The 21451-nt window shown below is 35.5% G+C and overlaps 2 protein-coding genes across 2 annotated transcripts; both read right to left on the bottom strand.

The window, feature by feature from the left end:
* Nucleotides 1–3799: 3799 nt before the first annotated feature.
* Nucleotides 3800–7369, bottom strand: LOC117332101. The gene is made up of 2 exons (XM_033890985.1): nt 7333–7369; nt 3800–6050 (listed from the first exon to the last, which is right to left on the bottom strand). Exons 1-2 carry the CDS (start codon nt 7367–7369, stop codon nt 4444–4446), a joined length of 1644 nt encoding a protein of 547 aa, XP_033746876.1. The 3' UTR covers nt 3800–4443.
* A 7690-nt stretch (nt 7370–15059) lies between these two features.
* LOC117333639 lies at nt 15060–17069 on the bottom strand. Its single transcript, XM_033893038.1, has one exon. The coding sequence runs from the start codon at nt 16998–17000 to the stop codon at nt 15354–15356; it is 1647 nt and encodes a 548-aa protein (XP_033748929.1). The 5' UTR covers nt 17001–17069; the 3' UTR covers nt 15060–15353.
* Nucleotides 17070–21451: the final 4382 nt, after the last annotated feature.

Raw genomic sequence — 21451 nt, 5'->3', positions numbered from 1 at the left:
ACTTCACATATAACTTTTAACGGAAGGTCAATCCACTAATTACGTAATAGGTGACTTGATTCTTATGACAAAGTGTGTTTACACCTACAAATGATGAATACTTCTATAAGGGTATATATTATGTATATATGTAGGCACAACACTCGTGGTAGAACCAAACTTTGTGTGAAGACGATATTAACATAATATTTGAAAATATGAATTATCAATCCAGCATTTATGCAATTTTAGCTGGAACCTGACAAACAATCACTTCCCTTAATGTGCCCCTAGGAAAACATGTTACATAACACAGTAGTTGTGTAATGTCACAGTCCTAGATACTGACACATGGTTCGTCCTGTAAGTGGTCGATAATATGTCCTGATAGAAGATACCGTATACAATACAGACTACACCCGGACTCCTGTCCTTGGGTACCACTATTGGATATAAATCATCATTACTTATATTCATGTTAAATAAATTATCCAGATTAAAATATACACATTTAATACCCAATTTAAAAAGCTCTTTACTAGTTAACTGATGTTAGTTATATAACGAGATTCTATGAAAATCAAATAGAAAGAAGTATTCATTAAAGGTACATTGACAAACATTTGTTTTCCGCTAGAACACTTTCATTACTATTTATGGTGATCATGTATAACTTTATATCCGACGACGTATGCATTCCTATCACTTTACACACGTGGAAAATTTATGCAATTTAAGTGTAGCCAAGTATAGCGGGCATTTTCCAGAAGCCTAGTGGTGTATATATAAGATGTCCGACATGAGAGTGAGAGGTCGCTACTTTGAGCCACACTGCGGGCAGGGGTTGATTTCATTTCTTCCTACTGTAGCCATCAAGAGGAATTAAAAAAATCAGTAATATTCTCCATCCCCGATCTTAAACACTAGATCATGGGAAACAAACTTGTTTGCGGAATGTGGTCGCTAAACAGCAAATCTGATAATAATTTAGTAATCCTATATATAAATCATAACTCTGATGCAATTCAACAGAAGTACCTCGATCAATTGTCTATATGGCATAGTAATGGGTAACCATGGGCTTTGCTTATGACAGAAAATCTGCAAAACTGTCTGTTGAATTTGGCAAAACATGCAAAAATGCATGTTTCTGAATAGCCTGTGCAGTTCGTGTGGATCATATATGTTGCAAAAGCAACTATTATGAACATGAGGTGCACTAGCGAAATTAATGAGAACAGATGACCATATTAAAACGTACACATTAATTTTGTTTGACCTTGGAATCCAAATGGACGTCTCTAATAATATCAATCAATTATCAAACATAGACATAAGCATCGTTTTTACATGGCGAATGGTTTATGAATTACTTTTCTGACTAGATCACAAGGAATAAAACATAAAATACAATACATTTACAACAATATGTTTATTAAAGGTTATCACAAAATGAATGTTTATCACGTCAGTCACATATTTACTGAGAAATGTATATCACCATCAATAAAATTGGTATCGGGTACAATATAACATATAAGGATACATTGATAACATTCTAGATAATCTAAATTTTCTTGTAAAACGCATTTTCATTAAAATTGCCTCACATGACATTGGCTTAAAACCGTGTTCTTCATACTGTAAAATTTACTTCACCGTAAAACGGTTTTTGACTGGCTGATGCAGTTTGGACAATGATTTATAAGAGAAAAGATTTTATCAGTAAAAGCACATTTCCTCAGGAATTGTATCAAACTTAAGTACATGTTTATGTTATGGATCTACATCGCAAAGAAAAGCGTGTACTCTTACAATAAACCGATGAAGTTTATCAAGATATTTTTTGTGTTATATCCTCAAATATATTACGGAAATATTTATATTCAAAACATGACATTGTCGTCATACCATGAGAAAGATATTCGCACGAAATCAATATTGTCAATGTACAATAGGGAAAAAGCAATACATCAAAATACATAATCGTTTTCCATATAAAAATATCGGCTAAAGCAATACTTATACATGTTACATGCAACTTGTACAGGAATATACATTATTGTATAATTTGACTTGTTCTGTACTGTAAGCTTGGAAACCTATTGAAATATTTCAATTCGCCTCGGACATTACTGCAAAATTTCAGTGCCCTGGTTTGAATTTGATCGAGAAAAGAAAATGGCAGACATTTAGGCGAAGCATTATAATTTCTGATTCATAAAATCTTCTTCTTAGATATCATTTAATTCCATCTGTCTGATTCTTTTGTTTCAAATTTCATATTCAGGTTTCCCTTGGACACTAGTTATGGAAATTTTACTTTGAGTCGGATCCAGAAAGAAATAAGGCCGCCCGCCGAAATTTAGTTTCTCTGTTATTTCTAATATATTTCTAAATTTCTAAATATTCTCTTTTATATCTCTCTTAGTTTTTATATGCATAATGTCCTTGTTGGAAGATCATAAAAAAGAGTACATATGATACATTGAAGAAATAAAAATCATTCAATGGTGGATGCTAAGATCCGTCTTGGGGCCATCGTTTTCGATTGTCCTTCTATCACCCTAAATGACAAAAAGACTACAGATTTCCATCAAGACGGAACACATATAATTAACGGATATTTGTACTACTACAAATCGTTAATGTACACATAAAAACACTCAATTATAATTTTAGTTTGTATACATTGTTTTCTATGGTGGGTATTATGGGTGAGTTAATTTATCACTGCAGTAATATATTCCAGTTTAGTGGAGGTCACGCTTTTTGCAGGCTTTGCCTTTTAATTATGTTATTTAAGCCTTCATACCGTGCGATATGACCAATTCGTCTACAATCCTGAGAGTTTAATACATATATATCAAAGTCAAACTAAAGGTTTTGTAGTCATCATATAACAGTGTTATTGTATAACCTAAAGTTCTTGTATTAATCATATAACTGTGTTATCGCATGCAAAAATTAAACTTCGAGGTGCCCATGTGATATTTTCATATGATACAACGACTATTCCCGGAAAAACAATTTAGTTCGTGAAAAAAAGAATCAATTCAGAATCATCATTTTAATAAATTCCATTTTTACGATATTCACTTCGTACACAGTGTAACTACATCGTTTCATGTTACTTTGATCAATCGGGGTTTTGTTCAGTAGTAAGAATTTGTGTGACGTCAAAATACAATTAATTTAGTGACGTCAAACAAACATACGTCTTTTAGTGACGTTACAGACATTGTTCTAAATATCACTACACTAATGAGAATTATGTATGGATTATGATAACTTTCTATTAGGCTTGATAAGATTACATAGTGACAATGCAGAGTAAATAAATGTATTGCATTTTTGCCAGTGAAATATAGAAATTTATAAAACAAATAAAACTAATATTTTCACTGTTCATCGCTGCAGTAAAAATATAAGATTTTGAAGTGAAAATATAAGATTTTGCAGTGAAGATATTTTGTTTTTGTTTTTGACCAATGAGAATTTTTGACAAAATACTCACTAGACGCTAGCTATTCGTGCACAGATTCTCCGATAACAGCAGAAAACGTTTAAATTGCGTTGATCAGTCCTTTCAAAATGGTGCCGTCGGATTGACGTGGAGTAAAGTCACAAAGAAATGACGTCATGACTGATTATCGCACCTTTTGACACTATGTTTTTAATTTTGTTTTCAAGTTTATGAAATGCAAAAAAAAGAAAATTGAATTGTTTATCGTTAAATGTAACATATATTTCACTCGAATGACAGAATATTTCACTCGAATGACAGAATATTTCGATATTCTGTCATACTTGTGAAATAAATGTTATATTAAACGGGAAACCATTCAATATCCTCTATTTATTTGATTATATAGTTTCTAGCAGAAGCTTACGGATGAAGGTGGAGAAATAGGATGGGGGTATCTAAGTGAGCAAAATAATCACTATCAGGCCGATGTTACTGACACAATACATCTACTGTTGGCTTTGACTTAGAAACATTTGACTCGGTACCTCACGTGATTGATTAATTTATTCCTATATTCCTAACTGCATCAATCATACACGGGCAAGATGTAAACTAGACACTGATTGGTCGGGTGAGTAAGGCTATGATAAGGACAGAGAGGTTCTACTTTAAAAGTCAAGTGATTAAAACATAAGCAGACCGTCATTTCATCGATGAATTTATTGCCACCTTCGGTTAAAAACAGAACATCTAAATTACTTGCTTTCAGGTTCTTGTTACTTGTATCGACAATTATAAAACAAGAAAAACGGGACAAGCAATTTGAAGAGGTAAAGTAATCGTTTTAAGAAAAGGTCAAATGAAGTGGGGTTTATGTACAAGTATAAAACCTAACAATCGCAACAGTCGACAAATAGTTCAACTGTCATTGTAAGGAACAGGTATTGGAGTATCCCACCATCAATAGTTTATCTACAGCTGTTTCTCCTGGTTGATTAGAGTTGCATAACATATACTGTACCATTACCACAGCCGATCCAAACATGTCCACACCTGTCTACACCTACTGCCAATGGATGTCGCACTCCGTGTTTCTCGTCCAGGATACATTTTGCCTTTCTCTCATTCCGTGAGATGACGTATACCTGATGAGTAACTAAGTCTGGTACAAATACTCTGTCATATTTATCACATGCTGTACTATTCTGAATCGTATGGGATAGTTTCTGACCATTGTCAAGTTCTCCACTCCACGTGTGTATGATCTGACCTGATTTGTCGTCGATGTTTAGTTCTTTACAGTAACCACCTCCAGTGGTAACAGCGACATACCCTCCGGTCAAACTAACTATACGGCTCCCACTCTGTCCATACGAGAGTTGTCTAACCTTGTCCCCGGACATGTTCAGAACCAGTATTGTTGTAGTGTCAGTACTAACGAACACCTCGTCTGTGTTACTAACACTGATACAACAGGACTTTAATGGACTGGTGTCGGCAAAGGTCGTCACCCGTCTGTCCTCAGACAGTTTGTATATCAACGGTGACTGAGCACTTCGAGTCATCAATAGTCCAGAGTTGGTCAAAGCCAAACTCCAAGGTGTAAAATCAAGCTTCACAGTCTCCGTTACGTTTCCCTTTTTATTGACTCGGAGCAGGTCCCGACACTTAAACATTGATATCCATGCATAGGTGTCGTCTATTGGACATATTGAAAATATGGGCTTGTTTGGAGGGGTTTGGAATGAAGTAAGTTTTCGGACATGTTGATTATCGATATCCTTCTTCTCGTATGTAGGCGTTGAATCATTCCTACCCTCGGCCTTAACAAATCCGATCATTTTTGTCAACTGTTCTGTATCTATTTGTCCGGTTTCACAACTTGGTAGGTATAGATGTATACTCGTACCAGTAACGTCATAAAGTGGTATAGTGGTCCTAAGTCTCCCCGTCAGCTCAAACAAAGTTCCACTTGATGGATTTTCCGACTGCTGCTCCACTTCTTCGATCAGCTGCTTTATTTGTTTGACACTTTTATCATCATGTTCACAATCCTGTTTAAGGAGTTTGTCTTCTTCAGCAACCAGTGATGATAATTCAGCAAGGACATTGTCCACTATAGAATCTATTTCTGCCTTCAGCTTTGTTCCTCGCTCTTTCACATCTTTACAGATAATATCGACACTTTCTTTGAATGTTTTACTCTTTTGCCGACGGTTTGATAACTTCTCATTGAACTGATCTAACTTGAATTTTAATGTTTCGAACTGCTCACGCATGTAATGTTTCTGGGTGTTAATTTCGTCTTCAAAATGTTTGAATGCGTGCTGTTTATGTTTCTGTGTAAAACACATTGAACAAATGGCGACGTTACACTCTGTACAGAACAGATCGCATGTTTTACCGGGGTGGTTCTTACATACCTCTGGTAGTACCACCTCGGCTTGTTTGTTCGCCTGTTTTATCGGTACAACTTCGTCATTCCTTGTCCTCCTCGCGCGCTGATGGGTCTCCTTACATTTGTCACACAAAGCCTCCTGACAGTCATTACAGTACCAGTTTACGTCTTGTACACTATCACAGGAAACGTAAATAACATAAACTGTAAACGACACGTCGCCATTTGCAATCTAAATTAAACTTCCTTGTTCGGTATGAAGTCACATGGGAAGGTGCGGAGTATGCGCACCTGTAACAATGACATTAAATGACTTGTGTGTCAGGTTAAGTGTTGAGTTCTATAATATATGACTTCGAAGGTTCATATCTTGATGTGTTTACGTTTATTAGCGGATATTTACATTTTTTGTTATTTGTCGAACCTCAAAAGGTTTAGATATAAAATAGGAAACCATCTGTAATAGGGTCAGTTTTCAACGGGGTCCATATGGAACGGGTCGGAGTTAAGAATTTGCGGTTGTTTAATTTTCAAAGGCATTCAGGGTCAATATTCAACGTTGAAGTCACCCGGGGTCAATTTTCAACGAAGGTCTATTTTCAGCGTTACACCGACCCACCGACCGGACGACTGCGCCGCACCACGACAAAAGGGCAAAGTGAGCTCAATGGTTTCAAGATATATCGAGACTCGAGTAACTACAGACAAAAAGTCTATAAATATATGTTTTACATGTTTTATTAAAACGCTGTTTGCCAGGAAGGGAAACACCTGTAGCCTTAGTCGGGGGTTTCTTGTTCCGTATAAGAGTGTAGTATGCGAGTTATTTTGTGATTGTATATGTAGGCCTTGATTTTTTTAATGTTCTGTTTCAATTCCTATCGTGTAAATAGATATCTTAGGTTAAATATATCTGCTTAATGATTGCTGGAGATAAATACCGGTGTGTATATAGCGTTGTATAGCACACACGGAACTCAGTCATAGGACCGGAGAAAACATATCCACTATACGAAAACTGTTACACTGGTACAACTATGTACAGTATTTACAATTAAAACCCGGCCTGCTACAAAACAATCAACTATATCCTTTAGAACGTTGTAGGTTATGTCTCACTCCCATACAGGTTTATTACGATGCTAATGGGCTACAACAAGGTTTCTTGCTTCTTGTAGTTGAATGAGTTACTTTTGTAGCAGCAATCCGCAATAGCCGATGTCACTGCTAGCGACTAGTGTTCCGTTAAGGTTACATATACACAAAATGGGGGAGAATGACAATTTCTGTAGATTTACCATGGGCCTTAAATGTCACCTGAATTCTGATATATATTCACTGGTAGATGGTGTTTTGCTTTTCATCCTAGATTTAACGCTTTGGGTATTGAGAAGAAGTCGTTTAGTTATTCTAATACATTTAACCCGTGTGACCTTGAAAGTAGATAAAGTTAATTCATTTGAACAAAATTTCCAGCCCTTCATACCAGTATGCTGCTGGTCCAATACCATGACCTTAGGCATCTTGGTTATTGACAAATTGTTTAAAAAACTTAACATATTTGACTCACTGACCTTGAAAGGTGAATGTCATTCATTATAACAAACTTGGTAGCCTTTCATCCGACATTTCCGGCCTAATATCAATATTATTTGAATACAACTTTTTATCTTTACCAATCTGCAAGCTTCTGGCAATATGTCATAACCCTAGAAATCTTAATTGGTTATTGAGAAGTTGAAAATATGAATGTTTCACAGACAACATCTATGAATAAGTGAAACCAGCTACCACTACAATTACAATGTTATAGGTTACTGAAAATGAAAATATGCATACACATTAATATGTATTTGCATGTAAGCAGTGCGTATCAGATTAAAATGGAACATAACTGATTGTATACATGCACGCATTTGTAAATGAAGCAGCTCTTCTAAAACAATACAAAACCATTTTTGATATGTTTGTTTTCAGATAAATTGATGTGTTATGACTGTGGTGTGACTTCAGTAATCTGAAGGTTTGTAATGTGTTATTGGCCTCTTTAAAATCGGACATGAGATGAGTAACATTAGAATTCCTGCCATAGTAAAGAGACGAGGAAAAGCCGACCCAACACACCTGTGTTGGCACTTCATTGCATGTTTTCAACTATTTAATTGTGTTGATAGAAAACACACATGTATCTGAACATGGCCCATTTTTCGACATACCTGACCATGAGGTCATGAAAAGAATGTACATGTCTGTCACTACACACAAACAGGTCAGTTTAATAACTTCATAATCCAACTCTGATATTCGTAATACAGGACGATCCTCATGCTGTAGGTAGTTTTCGGAGACACTTATAATCATGAGCTTTCTACAAGCATGGCAAAGATTAATCTGTTGATCTTGAATTTAAGTAAAGTTTTTTTTTCTTTTTCGTAGACATTTTTTGTGTCCCATCACAGCATTCTATCAGTTTGATTCTAGGCTCGTTGGCTCTTAGGAAGAAGTTTTTAACGTTGGTGCAGGATGGATAACATACACAAAGGCATAAGCTCACCAGGTCATTTAACGATGAGTATAAGAGGAGGGTTAAGACAATTTGATGGACAGGAAATGGACATTGCTCCATGGTATTATGACAATGACAGATAGAAAATGTTTTTGTACCACATTTTATTTGCAAATATTTATGTATACTTTCTATTACATTCATTCTTTACACAGTAATTCATAAATCCATTCCTCATACATTCATTCATTCATTCTTTCTTTCATTCATTTATTTAATCATTGATTTATTTATTTTTCACATTTATGTATTCTTTTGTTTGCCCACATCAAACATCACAAATATGCTGACATTATCTATCATTAATATCATTAATAAAGATGCCCAGGGACTTAATATTAGGCCAGTAGGGCTACCAAATTCGTTCAAATGAATGACCTTGGTCTTCAGGCAAGGTCACATGAGTCAAATAGGCTAAAACATTCAAACAACTTCTTTTCAATAACCAAGAGGCCCAAGGACTTGACATTAGGCCTGTAGCATCCTGGGGTGCGCTACCAAGTTTGTTAATATAAATGACATTGACCTTCGTTTGAGGTCACATAGATCAAATAGGCTATAATCTTCAAACAGCTTCCTTTCAATAATCATGAGATCCGGGGACTTGATATTAAGTATGTAGCATGCTCGCGTGCAGGGCTACCAAGTTTGTTCAAATAAATGACCTTGATCTTCATTCAAGGTCACATGGGGCAAATAGGCTTAAATCCTCTAACAACTTCCTCTCAACAAGCAAGGGGCCAGGGGACTTAATATTGGGCCTGAAGTTTCCTGGTGTAGATGACTACCAGTTTTGTTCAAATGAATGACCTTGACCTTTATTCGAAGTCACATGAATCAAATATGCTATAAACTTTAAACAACTTTTTCTCAATAAGCAAGGAGCTCAGGGACTTGATATTGGGCATCTAGCATTCTGGGGTGAAGGGCTTCCACGTCTGTTCAAATGAATGACATTGACCCTCATTCGAGGTCACATTGGTCAAATAGGCTTAGATATTTGAATAACTTCTAAACAACCAAGAGACCTAGGGACTTGATGTCGGCCCTGCCTGTAGCAATTTGGGGTGAATAGCTACCAAGTTTGTTCGAATGAATGACCTTGACCTTCATTCAAGGTCACAGGGGTGACATAGGCTTAGATCTTTAAACAATGATTTTGCGATCGCTAAAAGTCTCAGAGACCTGATATTAGGGCAAAAGTATGCACGAATGAAGGACGAGAACTTTTATTGACAAGAATAAACATAGCTTACTCTGATAATTAAATAAGGTGATAATCATCATAGTATCTGTAGAAATGACCTCAATCCACTTTAAAGTTGTAGTAGAGACAGGTGAGCGATACTTGCACATCGGGCGTCTTGTTTATCTTGTTTGATAGGTTTATATTTATCGCCCTTGAACAGATAAGTTCATTTTGAGATAGGGTACCTTTGTAGTAGTTTGTGACTACCTTATGGAACAACATACAGGAGGACAGTCGCTTGCCATCCAAAGCAATAAGGGTCAATTTTAATACAGCTCTGAAGGTTAAGTAAACTTTTTTCTGTGTTACTAGAGCTGTGAATACCATGGTTACAACTTAAAAATTGCAAAATATTATGATAATTGACCCAAAATTACGCAATTCTCTACACATTTTTTTTCTAAAACCTATTTGAAATCTAATATATCTATCCCTAAGACAGAATAAATTTTGTTTAGACATATGTTGTACATTAAGTATTCCCGCTATCTTACCTTGATTATGAGTCTTCATATTTTGCTTTAGGCAAAACTAAGCTTCCTGTGTAAACACACTTTCGAAAATTCTGCAAATTTAAAATCCGGGACCAATTGATTTATTTTAGTTTTAACAAATGTGATAGTGTAGATTTATTGTTATTTGCCTAACAAAACAAAATCGATTTTCTCTCATTTAACATCCTATCAACAGTTATCATCATTTTAGGATGGTCGCCCTTGTATGAGAGATGCATTCCTGTAGTGTGTGTGTGTCTTGGGAGGCTGCGGTATATTTATGTTTGTTTCCTTATGAGAGTAGGAAACTAACGTTGACTTTAATTTACAGTGCTACCTCACTGAAGCATACTGCCGAAATTGCTTAGATATTACATGAGGTTAACCAAGGGGAAGTCGCAAACTTATATATACACTTGTAGATCTATGAGACCATGTAAACTCTTTAAGAACTATGGGATACAAAGCTATTTTTAGGAACTACAACGGGAAACACAATCAACAAGAATTTATATATGGACATGTGTAACCTCATGTTTGTAGGAGTTTTGCAGGTGCGTCATGAAACCATTTCTAAGATTTCTAAAAGTCCCAATACTGAAAGATAGTTGATATTCAAAATAAGATTCCCACAGGAAAAGGATTAGTCAATGACTCAAATAACTGAGTCCAAAAAATCGTTGCTGGGTGTTTGAGGGCCACAGACATCACTAGAGGGTATGTGAATTTACCGTAATATAACACATAAACAGTAGTGTGTGTATATACTTGACACATGTTTTATATCACGTCTGTTGTTTATGTTCCTCACGTCATTTCACCGTCCAATTATAATAAGCAGCAGAATATATATTTGACACATATTTCTATATCGAGAAAACGACCAAAATATCAGAAAACTTTTAACAGAAGTTGGTCAACCCACTTATTATGTAATAGGTGACTTGATAAAATGTATTCTACACCTACTAATGATCATTTGATGAATTCTTCTATAAAGCTATTTGTATATATGTAGTCACATAACACAATTACGCATAATCATTCATATTATATAATACGGGTGCACATGGATTAACCATTCTCATGCTGCAACGAAACTTTGTGTGAAGACGATATTAATAGAATACTTGAAACTATGAATTATCAATTCAGCATTTATGCAATTTTAGCTGGAACCTAACAAAATATCGCTTCGCTTAATGTGCTCCCAGGAATGTGTAATGTCACCGTCCTAGATACTGACACATGGTTCGCCTTGTAAGTGGTCGATACTATGTCCTGATAGAAGATACCGTAAACAATACAGACTACACACGGACTCCTGTCCTTGGGTAACACTATTGGATATAAATCATCATTACCTATATTCATGTTAACAAATAAATTACCCAGATTAAAATATACACATTTAATATTCAATTTACAAAGATCTTTACTAGATAACTGATGTTTGCTATATAACGAGATTATATCTCAATAAAACTAGGAAGAAGTATTCAGTAAAGGTACATTGACAAACATTTGTTTTCCGCTAGAACACTTTCATTACTATTTATGGTGAACATATATAACTTTATCTCCGACGACGTATGCATTCTTATCACTTTGCACACGTGGAAAATTTTTGCAATTTAATTATAGCCAAGTATAGCGGGCATTTTCCAAAAGCCTAGTGGTGTATATATAAGATGTCCGACATGAGAGTGAGAGGTCGCTACTTTGAGCCACACTGCGGGCAGTGGTTGATTTCATTTCTTCCTACTGTAGTCATCAAGAGGAATTAACAAAATCAGTAATATTCTCCATCCCCGATCTTTAACACTAGATCATGGGAAACAAACTTGTTTGCGGAATGTGGTCGCTAAACAGCAAATCTGGTAATAATTTAGTAATCCTATATATATATCATAACTCTGATGCAATTCAACAGAAGTACCGCGATCAATTGTCTTTATGGCATAGTAATGGTTAAGCATGGGCTTTGCTTATGACAGAACATCTGCAAAACTGTCTGTTGAATTTGGCAAAACATGCAAAAATGCATCTTTCTGAATAGCCTGTGCAGTTCGTGGGGATCATATATGTTGCAAAAGCAACTATTATGTACATGAGGTGCACTAGCGAAACTAATGAGAACAGATGACCATATTAAAACGTACACATTAATTTTGTTTGACCTTGGAATCCAAATGGACGTCTCTAATAATATCAATCAATTATCAAACATAGACATAAGCATCGTTTTTAACTGGCGAATGGTTTATGTATTACTTATCTGACTTTATTTCAAAAGAAGTAAAATGTAAAATAAAATAAGGTTATCAAAGTTATTACAAAATGAATGTCCATGACGTAATCAAAGTCACATGGTAATTGAGAAATGTATATCACAATCAATAAAATTGGTATCGGATACTATATAACATATGAGGATAAATTGATAACATTCTAGATAATTCAACTTTTCTTGTAAAACGCATTTTCATTAAAATTGCCTTACATGACATTGGCTTAAAAACCGTGTTCTTCATAACGTAAAATTTACTTTACCGCAAAAGGAATTTTGACTGGCTGATGACGTTTGGCAATGATTCATAGGAGAAAAGAGTATATCAATAAAAGCAGATTTCCTCAGGAATTGTGTTAAACTTAAGTACATGTTTATTTTATGGAACTACATCACACAGAAAAGCATGCACTCTCACCATAAACCGGTGAAGTTTATTCAGAGTTTTGTTAGGTGTATCTTCAAATATATTACAGAAATGTGTATATTCAAAACAAGACATTATCGTCAAACCATGAAAAAGATATTCACATGAAATTGATATTGTCAATGTACAATGGGAAATATCAATACATCAAAATACAAAATCGATCTTTATATAATAATATCGGATTGAATAATATTTATACATGTAACATACAACTTGTACGGAACTGTAAGCTTGGAAAACTGTTGAAATATTTCAATTCACCTCAGGCATTAATACAAAATTTGAATGTCTTAGTTTGAATTTGATCCAAAAAAGTAAATGGAAGACATTTATGCTAAGCATTATAATTTCTGATTCATAATGAGCTTCTTAGAAATCAATTGATTCCGTCTATATTATTCTTTTGTTTCAAACTTCATATTTAGGTCTCTCTCGGACCCTAAATGTGGAAATTAAATTTTGAGTCTGATCCCGAAAGAAATATGGCCGACAGCTGAAATTTTGTTTTTCTTTTATTTCTAATTCACAGGAAAATATTCTCTTTTATATTTCTCTTAGATTTCATATATATATTCTCCATGTTAGCAGATCAATAAAGTAGAGTACATATAATACATTGAACAAATAGAAATCATTCAATGGTGGATGCCAAGATCCCTCTTTGGTTCATTGTCTTCAATATTCCTTCCATCACCATCAATGTCAAAAACAATACACATTTCCATAAGAACGGAACACATATTATCAAAAGATATTTGTGCTACTACAAATCGCTAATGTACGCATACAGATACTCAAAATAGAAGCTAAAGGCAGGGCAACAACACTAACTAAAAAGGACAATTGCCCTAGCCAATACAAGAGGAAGTCAATCGAGGAGCAATATTGAGGGTTTTGTAGCCAACCTATAATAACACTACCGGTACCCGGAGATACGAAGCCAGTTTGTTATATAAATGTGGACAATATAGAACGGGACTCTTGTGACAAATCACGGATTTACTTCCGAATCCTTTTCCTAAAATTTGGACATCATTACTTTAACATGAATATTGTTGGTCTTTGTAGGACTATAATACTGACCCTTTAAACACATTAATTTTAGGGATATTAGCGCTGGAACTCGACCGCTTAATTATCATTGCGCTAATCATAGTTTGTGTAAATTGTTTTCTATGTTGGGTATTGTGGGTGAGTTTATTTACCCCATGCAGTAATATATTTCAGTTTAGCGGATGTAACGCTTTTTGCAGGCTATGCCTTTTAATTATTTAATCCTTAATAACGTGCGATATGATTAATTTTGTCTGCAATCCTGAGAGAATTACAGGTATAGGAAAATAACTTTCCAAAGCAGTTCGATACATATATACTTATATACTATATTTGTATCAAAATTAAAATTCTTGTATACATTATATAACAGTTTTATCGCGTACAAAAGTCAAACTTCGAGGTGTCAATGTGAAATTTTCATGTGATACTGAGACCATTCCCGGCAAAATAATATAGTTCGTGAAAAAAACATAAAACCATCAATTCAGAATCAACATTTTAATAAATTTCATTTTGAGGATATTCATCTGTTTATACATTGTTTCATGTTACTTTGATCAATTGGGTTTTGGGTTTTTTTGGGTTTTTTTTTTTTTAATCTTTTATATTTTTTTTTGCTTTTTTTTTAATCGGGTAGCAAGAATTTTCGTAACGTCATAATACAATTAATATAGTAACCTCAAGCAAACATACGTCTTCTAGTGACGTTAAAAACATTGTTCCAAATATCACTTCACTAATAAGAATTATGTATGAATTATGATAACTTTCTATTTTGTTTGATAAGATTACATAGCGACAATGCAGAGTAACTGAATATGTTTGATTATATAGTTTCTAGAATAAGCTTATGGATAAAGGTAAAAAAGTAGGATGGGTGTATCTAAGTGAGCAAAAGACAAAATATTTAATATCAGGCCGATGTTACTGACACAATACATCTACTGTTGGTTTTGACTTAGAAACATTTGAATCGGTACCTCACGTGATTGCTTTATTTATTCCTATCTGAATCAATCAGACACGGGCAATATGTAAACTAGACACTGACTGGTCGGATGAGTAAGGCTATGATAAGGACAGGCAGATTCTACTTTAAAAGTCAAGTGATTAAAACATAAGCAGACCGTCATTTCATCAATGAATTTATTATCACCTTTGGTTAAAAACAGAGCATCTCAAATACTCGCTTTCAGGTTCTTGTTACTTGTATCGACAATCATAAAACAAGAAAAACGGGGCAGGCTATTTGAGGAGGTAAAACAATCGTCATAAGAAAAGGTCAAATGAAGTGGTGTTGATGTAGAAGTATCAAACCTAACAATCGCAACAGTCGACAATTAGTTAAATTGTCATTGTAAGGAACAGGGATTGAAGTATCCCACCATCAAGAGTTTATTTGCAGCTTTATCGCCTGATTGATTAGAGTTGCATAATATGTACCGTGCCATCAACACAGCCGATCCAAACATGTCCACACCTGTCTACACCTACTGCCATTGGATGTCGTACTCTGTGTTTCTCGTCCAGGATACACTTTGCTTTTCTCTCATTCCGTGAGATGACGTATACCTGGTGAGTATCTAAGTCTGGTACAAATACTCTGTCATATCTATCACATGCTATACTATTCTGTCTCGTCTGGGATAGTTTCTGACCATTGTCCAGTTCTCCACTCCACGTGTGTATAATCTGACCTAATTTGTTGACGATGTTCAGTTCTTTACAGTAACCACCTCCAGTGGTAACAGCGACATTTCCTCCGGTCAAACATACTACACGACACCAGTCCAATCCACACGAGAGTTGTCTAACCTTGTCCCCAGACATGTTCAGTACCAGTATTGTTGTAGTTGTAGTACTAACGAACACCTCGTCTGTGTCACTAACACTAATACCCCCGGCCTTTAATGGACGGATGTCGGCAAAGGTCGTCACACGTCTGTCCTCCGACAGTTTGTGTATCAATGGTGAATGATCATGTCGAGTCATCAGTAGTCCAGAGTTGGTCAAAGCTAAACGCAGAGGTGCAAAATCAAGCTTCACAGTCTCCGTGACGTTTCCATCTTTGTTGATTCGGAGTAGGTCCAGACATCCAATTATTGATATCCAGGCATAGATGTCATCTATTGGACATATGGATATTAAAAACTTGTTTGGAGGGGTTTGGAATGAAGTAAGTTTTCGGACATGTTGATTATTGATATCCTTCTTCTCGTATGTAGGCGTTGAATCATTCCTACTCCCGGCCTTAACAAATCCGACCATTTTTGTCAACTGTTCTATATCAATTTGTTCGGTTTCAAAACTTGGTAGGTATAGATGTATACTCGTACCAGTAACGTCATAAAGCGGTATAGTGGTCCTAAGTCTCCTCGTCAGCTCAAACAAAGTTCCACCTGATGGATTTTCCGACTGCTGCTTCACTTCTCCGATCAGCTGCTTTATTTGTTTGACACTTTTATCATCATGTTCACAATCCTGTTTAAGGAGTTTGTCTTCTTCAGCAACCAGTGATGATAATTCAGCAAGAACATTGTCAACTATAGAATCTATTTCTGCCTTAAGCTTTGTTCCTCGCTCTTTGACATCTTTACAGATGATATCGACATTTTCTTTGAATGTTTTGCTCTCTTTCCGACGGTTTGATAACTTCTCATTGATCTGACCTAACTTGGATTTCAACGTTTCCAACTGTTCACGCATGTAATGTATCTGGGTGTTAATTTCGTCTTCAAAATGTTTGAATGCATGTTGTTTGTGGTTCATTGTAAAACACATTGAACAGATAGCGACGTTGCACTCTGTACAAAACAAATCGCGTGTTTTACCGGGGTGTATCTTACAAACCTCTGGTAGTACCGCCTGGCCGGTTTTGTCTGCCTGCTTTATCGGTACAACTTCGTCATTCCTTGTCCTCTTCGCGCGCTGATGGGTCTCCTTACATTTGTCACACAAAGCCTCCTGACAGTCATTACAGTACCAGTTCACGTCCTGTACACTATCACACCACGCACACGTGTCCTGTACGTGTACCTGTGCCTTACGAATAGATAGTTTACTCGCCATCTCAGCATCTAAGGAAACGTAAATAACATAAACTGTAAACGACAAGTCACCATTTGCAATCTAAATTAAACTTCCTTGTTCGGTATGAAGTCACATGGGAAGGTGCGGATTATGCGCACCTGTAACAAGGACATTAAATGACTTGTGTGTCAGGTAAAGTGTTGAGACCTATAATATAAGACTTCGAAGGTTCATATACGTTTATTAGCGGATATTTACATTTTTGTGTTATTTGTCGAACCTCAAAATGTTTAGATATCAAACAGTAAACCATCTGTAATCAACGGGGTCCATATTTAACGGGTCGGAGTTAAGAATTTGCGGTTGTTTAATTTTCAACGGCATTCAAGGTCAATATTTAACGTTGAAGTCACCCGGGGTCAATTTTCAACGAAGGTCTATTTTCAGCGTTACACCGACCCACCGACCGGACGACTGTCGCCGCACCACGACAAAAGGACAAAGTGAGCTTAATGGTTTCAAGATATATCGATACTCGAGTAACTACAGGCAAAAAGTCTATAAATATATGTTTTACATGTTTTATTAAAACGCTGTTTACCAGGAAGGGAAACACCTGTAGCCTTAGTCGAGGGTTCTTGTTCCGTATAAGAGTGCAGTATGCGAGTTGTTGTGTGATTGTATATGTAGGCCTTGAATTTTTTAATGTTCTGTTTAAATTCCTGTCATGTAAATAAATATCTTAGGTTAAATATATCTGCTTAATGATTGCTGGAGGTAAATACCGGTGTTTTTTTAAGATTCTAACACAGTTGACCCGTGTGACTTAAAAAGCCAATCAATGTTATTGATTTGAGCAAACTTGGTAGCCTTTCATTTCTGTATGCTATTTGTCCAATATCATGACCCTGATCCGTTTGAGTATTGAAAAGTCGTTTGCTTATTTTAACACATTTGACAAATGTGACTATAAAAGTAGGTCAAGGTTATTCTTTTGAGCAAGATTTGTTGCCTTTTTGTCACAAATTGCTACTTGCCCAATATCATGACCCTGGGCCTTTTGGTATTGAGAAGTCTTTTTAAGGTTTTAACACATTTGTCCTCTGTGATTTAAAACAGTCAATCAAGGTCATTAATTTGAACAAACATGTCATTCATCGCTGTATGTTTCTAGTCTAATATCATGACTCTGGGCCTTTTTGGGTATTGAGAAGTCGTTTAGTTATTCTAATACATTTAACCCGTGTGATTTTGAAAGTAGGTCAAGGTCATTGATTTGAACAAAATTTCCAGCCCTTCATACCAGTATGCTGCTGGTCCAATACCATGACTTTAGGTATCTTGGTTATTGACAAGTTGTTTAAAAACTTAACATATTTGACTCACTGACCTTGAAAGGTGAATGTCATTTATTATAACAAACTTGGTAGCCTTTCATCCGACATTTCCGGCCTAATATCAATATTATTTGAATAAAAATTTTATCTTTACCAATCTGCAAGCTTCTGGCAATATGTCATAACCCTAGACATCTTAATTGGTTATTGAGAAGTTGAAAATATGAATGTTTCACAGACAACATCTATGAATAAGTGAAACCAGCTACCACCACAATTACAATGTTATAGGTTACTGAAAATTAAAATATGCGTACAAATTAATATGTATTTTCGTGTAAGCATTGCGTATCAGATTAAAATGGAACATAACTGATTGAAGCAGCTCTTCTAAAATCATACAAAACCATGTTTTGATATCTTTGTTTTCAGATAAATTGATGTGTTATGACTGTGGTGTGGCTTCAGTAATCTGAAGGTTTGTAATGTGTTATTGGCCTCTTTAAAATCGGACATGAGATGAGTAACATTAGAATTCCTGCCATAGTAAAGAGACGAGGAAAAGCCGACCCAACACACCTGTGTTGGCACTTCATTGCATGTTTTCAACTATTTAATTGTGTTGATAGAAAACACACATGCATCTGAACATGGACCATTTTTCGACATACCTGACCATGAGGTCATGAAAAGAACGTACCTGTCACCACACACAAACATATCAGTTTACTAACTTCATAATCCAACTCCGATATCCGTGACACAGGACGATCCTCATGCTGTAGGTAGTTTTCGGAGGGACTTATAATCATGAGCTTTCTACAAGCATGGCAAAGATGAATCTGTTGATCTTGAATTTGAGTAAAAAAAAAATTTCTTTTTCGTAAACATTTTTTGTGTTCCATCACAGCATTCTATCAGTTTGATTCTAGGCTTGTTGGCTCTTAGGAAGAAGTTTTTAAAGGAAAACGTTAGTGCAGGATGGATAACATACACAAGTACATAGGCTCACCAGGTCATTTAACGATGAGTATAAGAGGAGGGTTAAGACAATTTGATGGACAGGAAATGGACATTGCTCCCTGGTATTATGACATTGACAGATAGAAAATATTTGTGTACCACATTTTATTTGTAAATATTTATGTATACTTTCTATTACATTCATTCTTACACAATAATTCATAAATCCATTCCTCATACTTCATTCATTCATTCTTTCTTTCATTCATTTATTTAATGAGTTTGCAAACTGCCCTTAAATACACACCACAGCATAACTCAATGTGTACTACTCTTGGAATTTCAACAGTTTTTCCAAATGGGTCATTCAGTATTTCCCATGTTCTACATTGAATTTTTAATGGAAGTGTGAACCTGACTACACATATTAAGGAGAAACTCCATTAAACATATGTATAACATGTTAAATTAATGACAAGAGCACTACAGAAATATGAAAGTTCTATACATGTTGGGTACTGGAAAAATATCTCAACATATGGCATTGTTTGGTCAAATAACTTATGTTGATGGTCGGTACTAACAAACCTCGAGTTCTCTTGTTGAGAAGATATTTTACTTGAATAGTCCTGAATAAGATACAGTAAAACACATTTGGTCAAGTTGTAAAACACTAGCTCGACTTGTCCTTGTATTGTGTTGTGGTGGGGGTCGTCTGTGCCACCTGTTGTGTTGCCTGAATCTATTCCAACTCCGCCTGTCAAAATGGAGGATGTAAAAATCAGTTTTTGTAATGTAAAACGTTATCAATCCATATTGACACTAGCTGGGATATTGAAAAAGTAAAGCTATATCAAGAGTTGTTTTAAGCTCACCTGCCCAAAGGACAAGTGAGCTTATGCTGTGGTACGGCGTCATTTTTTCGTTTAAACAACCTCTTATGACTAATAAAGATGCCCAGGGACTTAATATTAGGCCTGTAGGGCTACCAAATTCGTTCAAATGAATGAACTTGGTCTTCATTCAAGGTCACGTAGGTCAAATAGGCTATAATCTTCAAACAACTTCTTTTCAATAATCATGAGATCCAGGGACTTGATATTAGGCATGTAGCATGCTCGCATAAAGGGCTACCATGTTTGCTCAAATAAATAACATTGATCTTCATTCAAGGTCACATGGGGCCAAATAGGCTTAAATCTTCTAACAACTTCCTCTCAATAAGCAAGGGGCCAAGGGACTTGATATTGGGCCTGGAGCTTCCTGGGCTAGATGACAACCAAGTTTGTTCAAATGAATGACCTTGACCTTCATTCGAGGTCAAATGAATCAAATATGCTATCAATTTTAAACAACTTTTTCTCAATAAGCAAGAAACTCATGGACTTGATATTGGGCTTCTAGCTTGCTGGGGTGAAGGGCTTCCAAGTGTGTTCAAATGAATGAACTTGATCCTCATTCAAGGTCACATAGGTCAAATAGGCTTAGATATTTGAATAACTTCTTCTCAATAACCAAGAGACCTAGGGACTTGATGTCGGCCTTGCCTGTAGCAATTTGGGGTGACTAGCTACCAAGTTTGTTCAAATGAATGACATTGACCTACATTCTAGGTCACAGGGGTGACATACGTTAAAACTTTAAACAATGATTTTGCGATCGCCAAAAGTATCCGGGACCTGATATTAGGGCAAAAGTATGCTGGATTGAAGGACTAGAACTTTTATTGGCATGAATAAACCTAGCTCACTCTGATAATTAAATAAGGTGATAATCATCATAGTATCTGTAGAAATGACCTCAGTCCACTTCAAAGTTTCCGTTGAGCCAGGTGATCGATACTTGCACATCGGGCCTCTTGTTTATTATGTTTGATGGGTTTATATTTATTGCCCCTTGAACAGATAGGTTTATTTTGAGATAGGGTATCTTTGTAGTAGTTTGTGACTACCAAGCAATAAGGGTCAATTTTAATACAGCCCTGAAGGTTAAGTAAACGTATTTTTCTATGTTTTTAAAGCGGTGAATACCATGGTTACAACTTAAAAATTGCAATTATTATGATATTTGACCCAAAATGACGCAATTCTCTACACATTTTTTTTTTCTGAAACCTATTTGAAATTTAATATATTTATCCCTAGGACAGAATTAATTTTGTTTTGACATATGTTGTATATTAAGTATTCC

Source organism: Pecten maximus, chromosome 8 (genome assembly GCF_902652985.1).
Source record: "Pecten maximus chromosome 8, xPecMax1.1, whole genome shotgun sequence".
In the NCBI taxonomy this organism is placed as follows: domain Eukaryota; kingdom Metazoa; phylum Mollusca; class Bivalvia; order Pectinida; family Pectinidae; genus Pecten; species Pecten maximus.
This window is presented reverse-complemented; position numbering and strand designations above follow the sequence as displayed.

Coding starts and splice junctions, on each gene's coding strand:
- LOC117332101 (XM_033890985.1), bottom strand. CDS start 7,369: ATGCCTAAGGTCATGGTATTGGACCAGCAGCATACTG. Junction 6,051..7,332: donor ATTGGACCAGCAGCATACTG/GTATGAAGGGCT, acceptor TGTCGTTTACAG/TTTATGTTATTTACGTTTCC.
- LOC117333639 (XM_033893038.1), bottom strand. CDS start 17,000: ATGGCGAGTAAACTATCTATTCGTAAGGCACAGGTACACGTACAGGAC.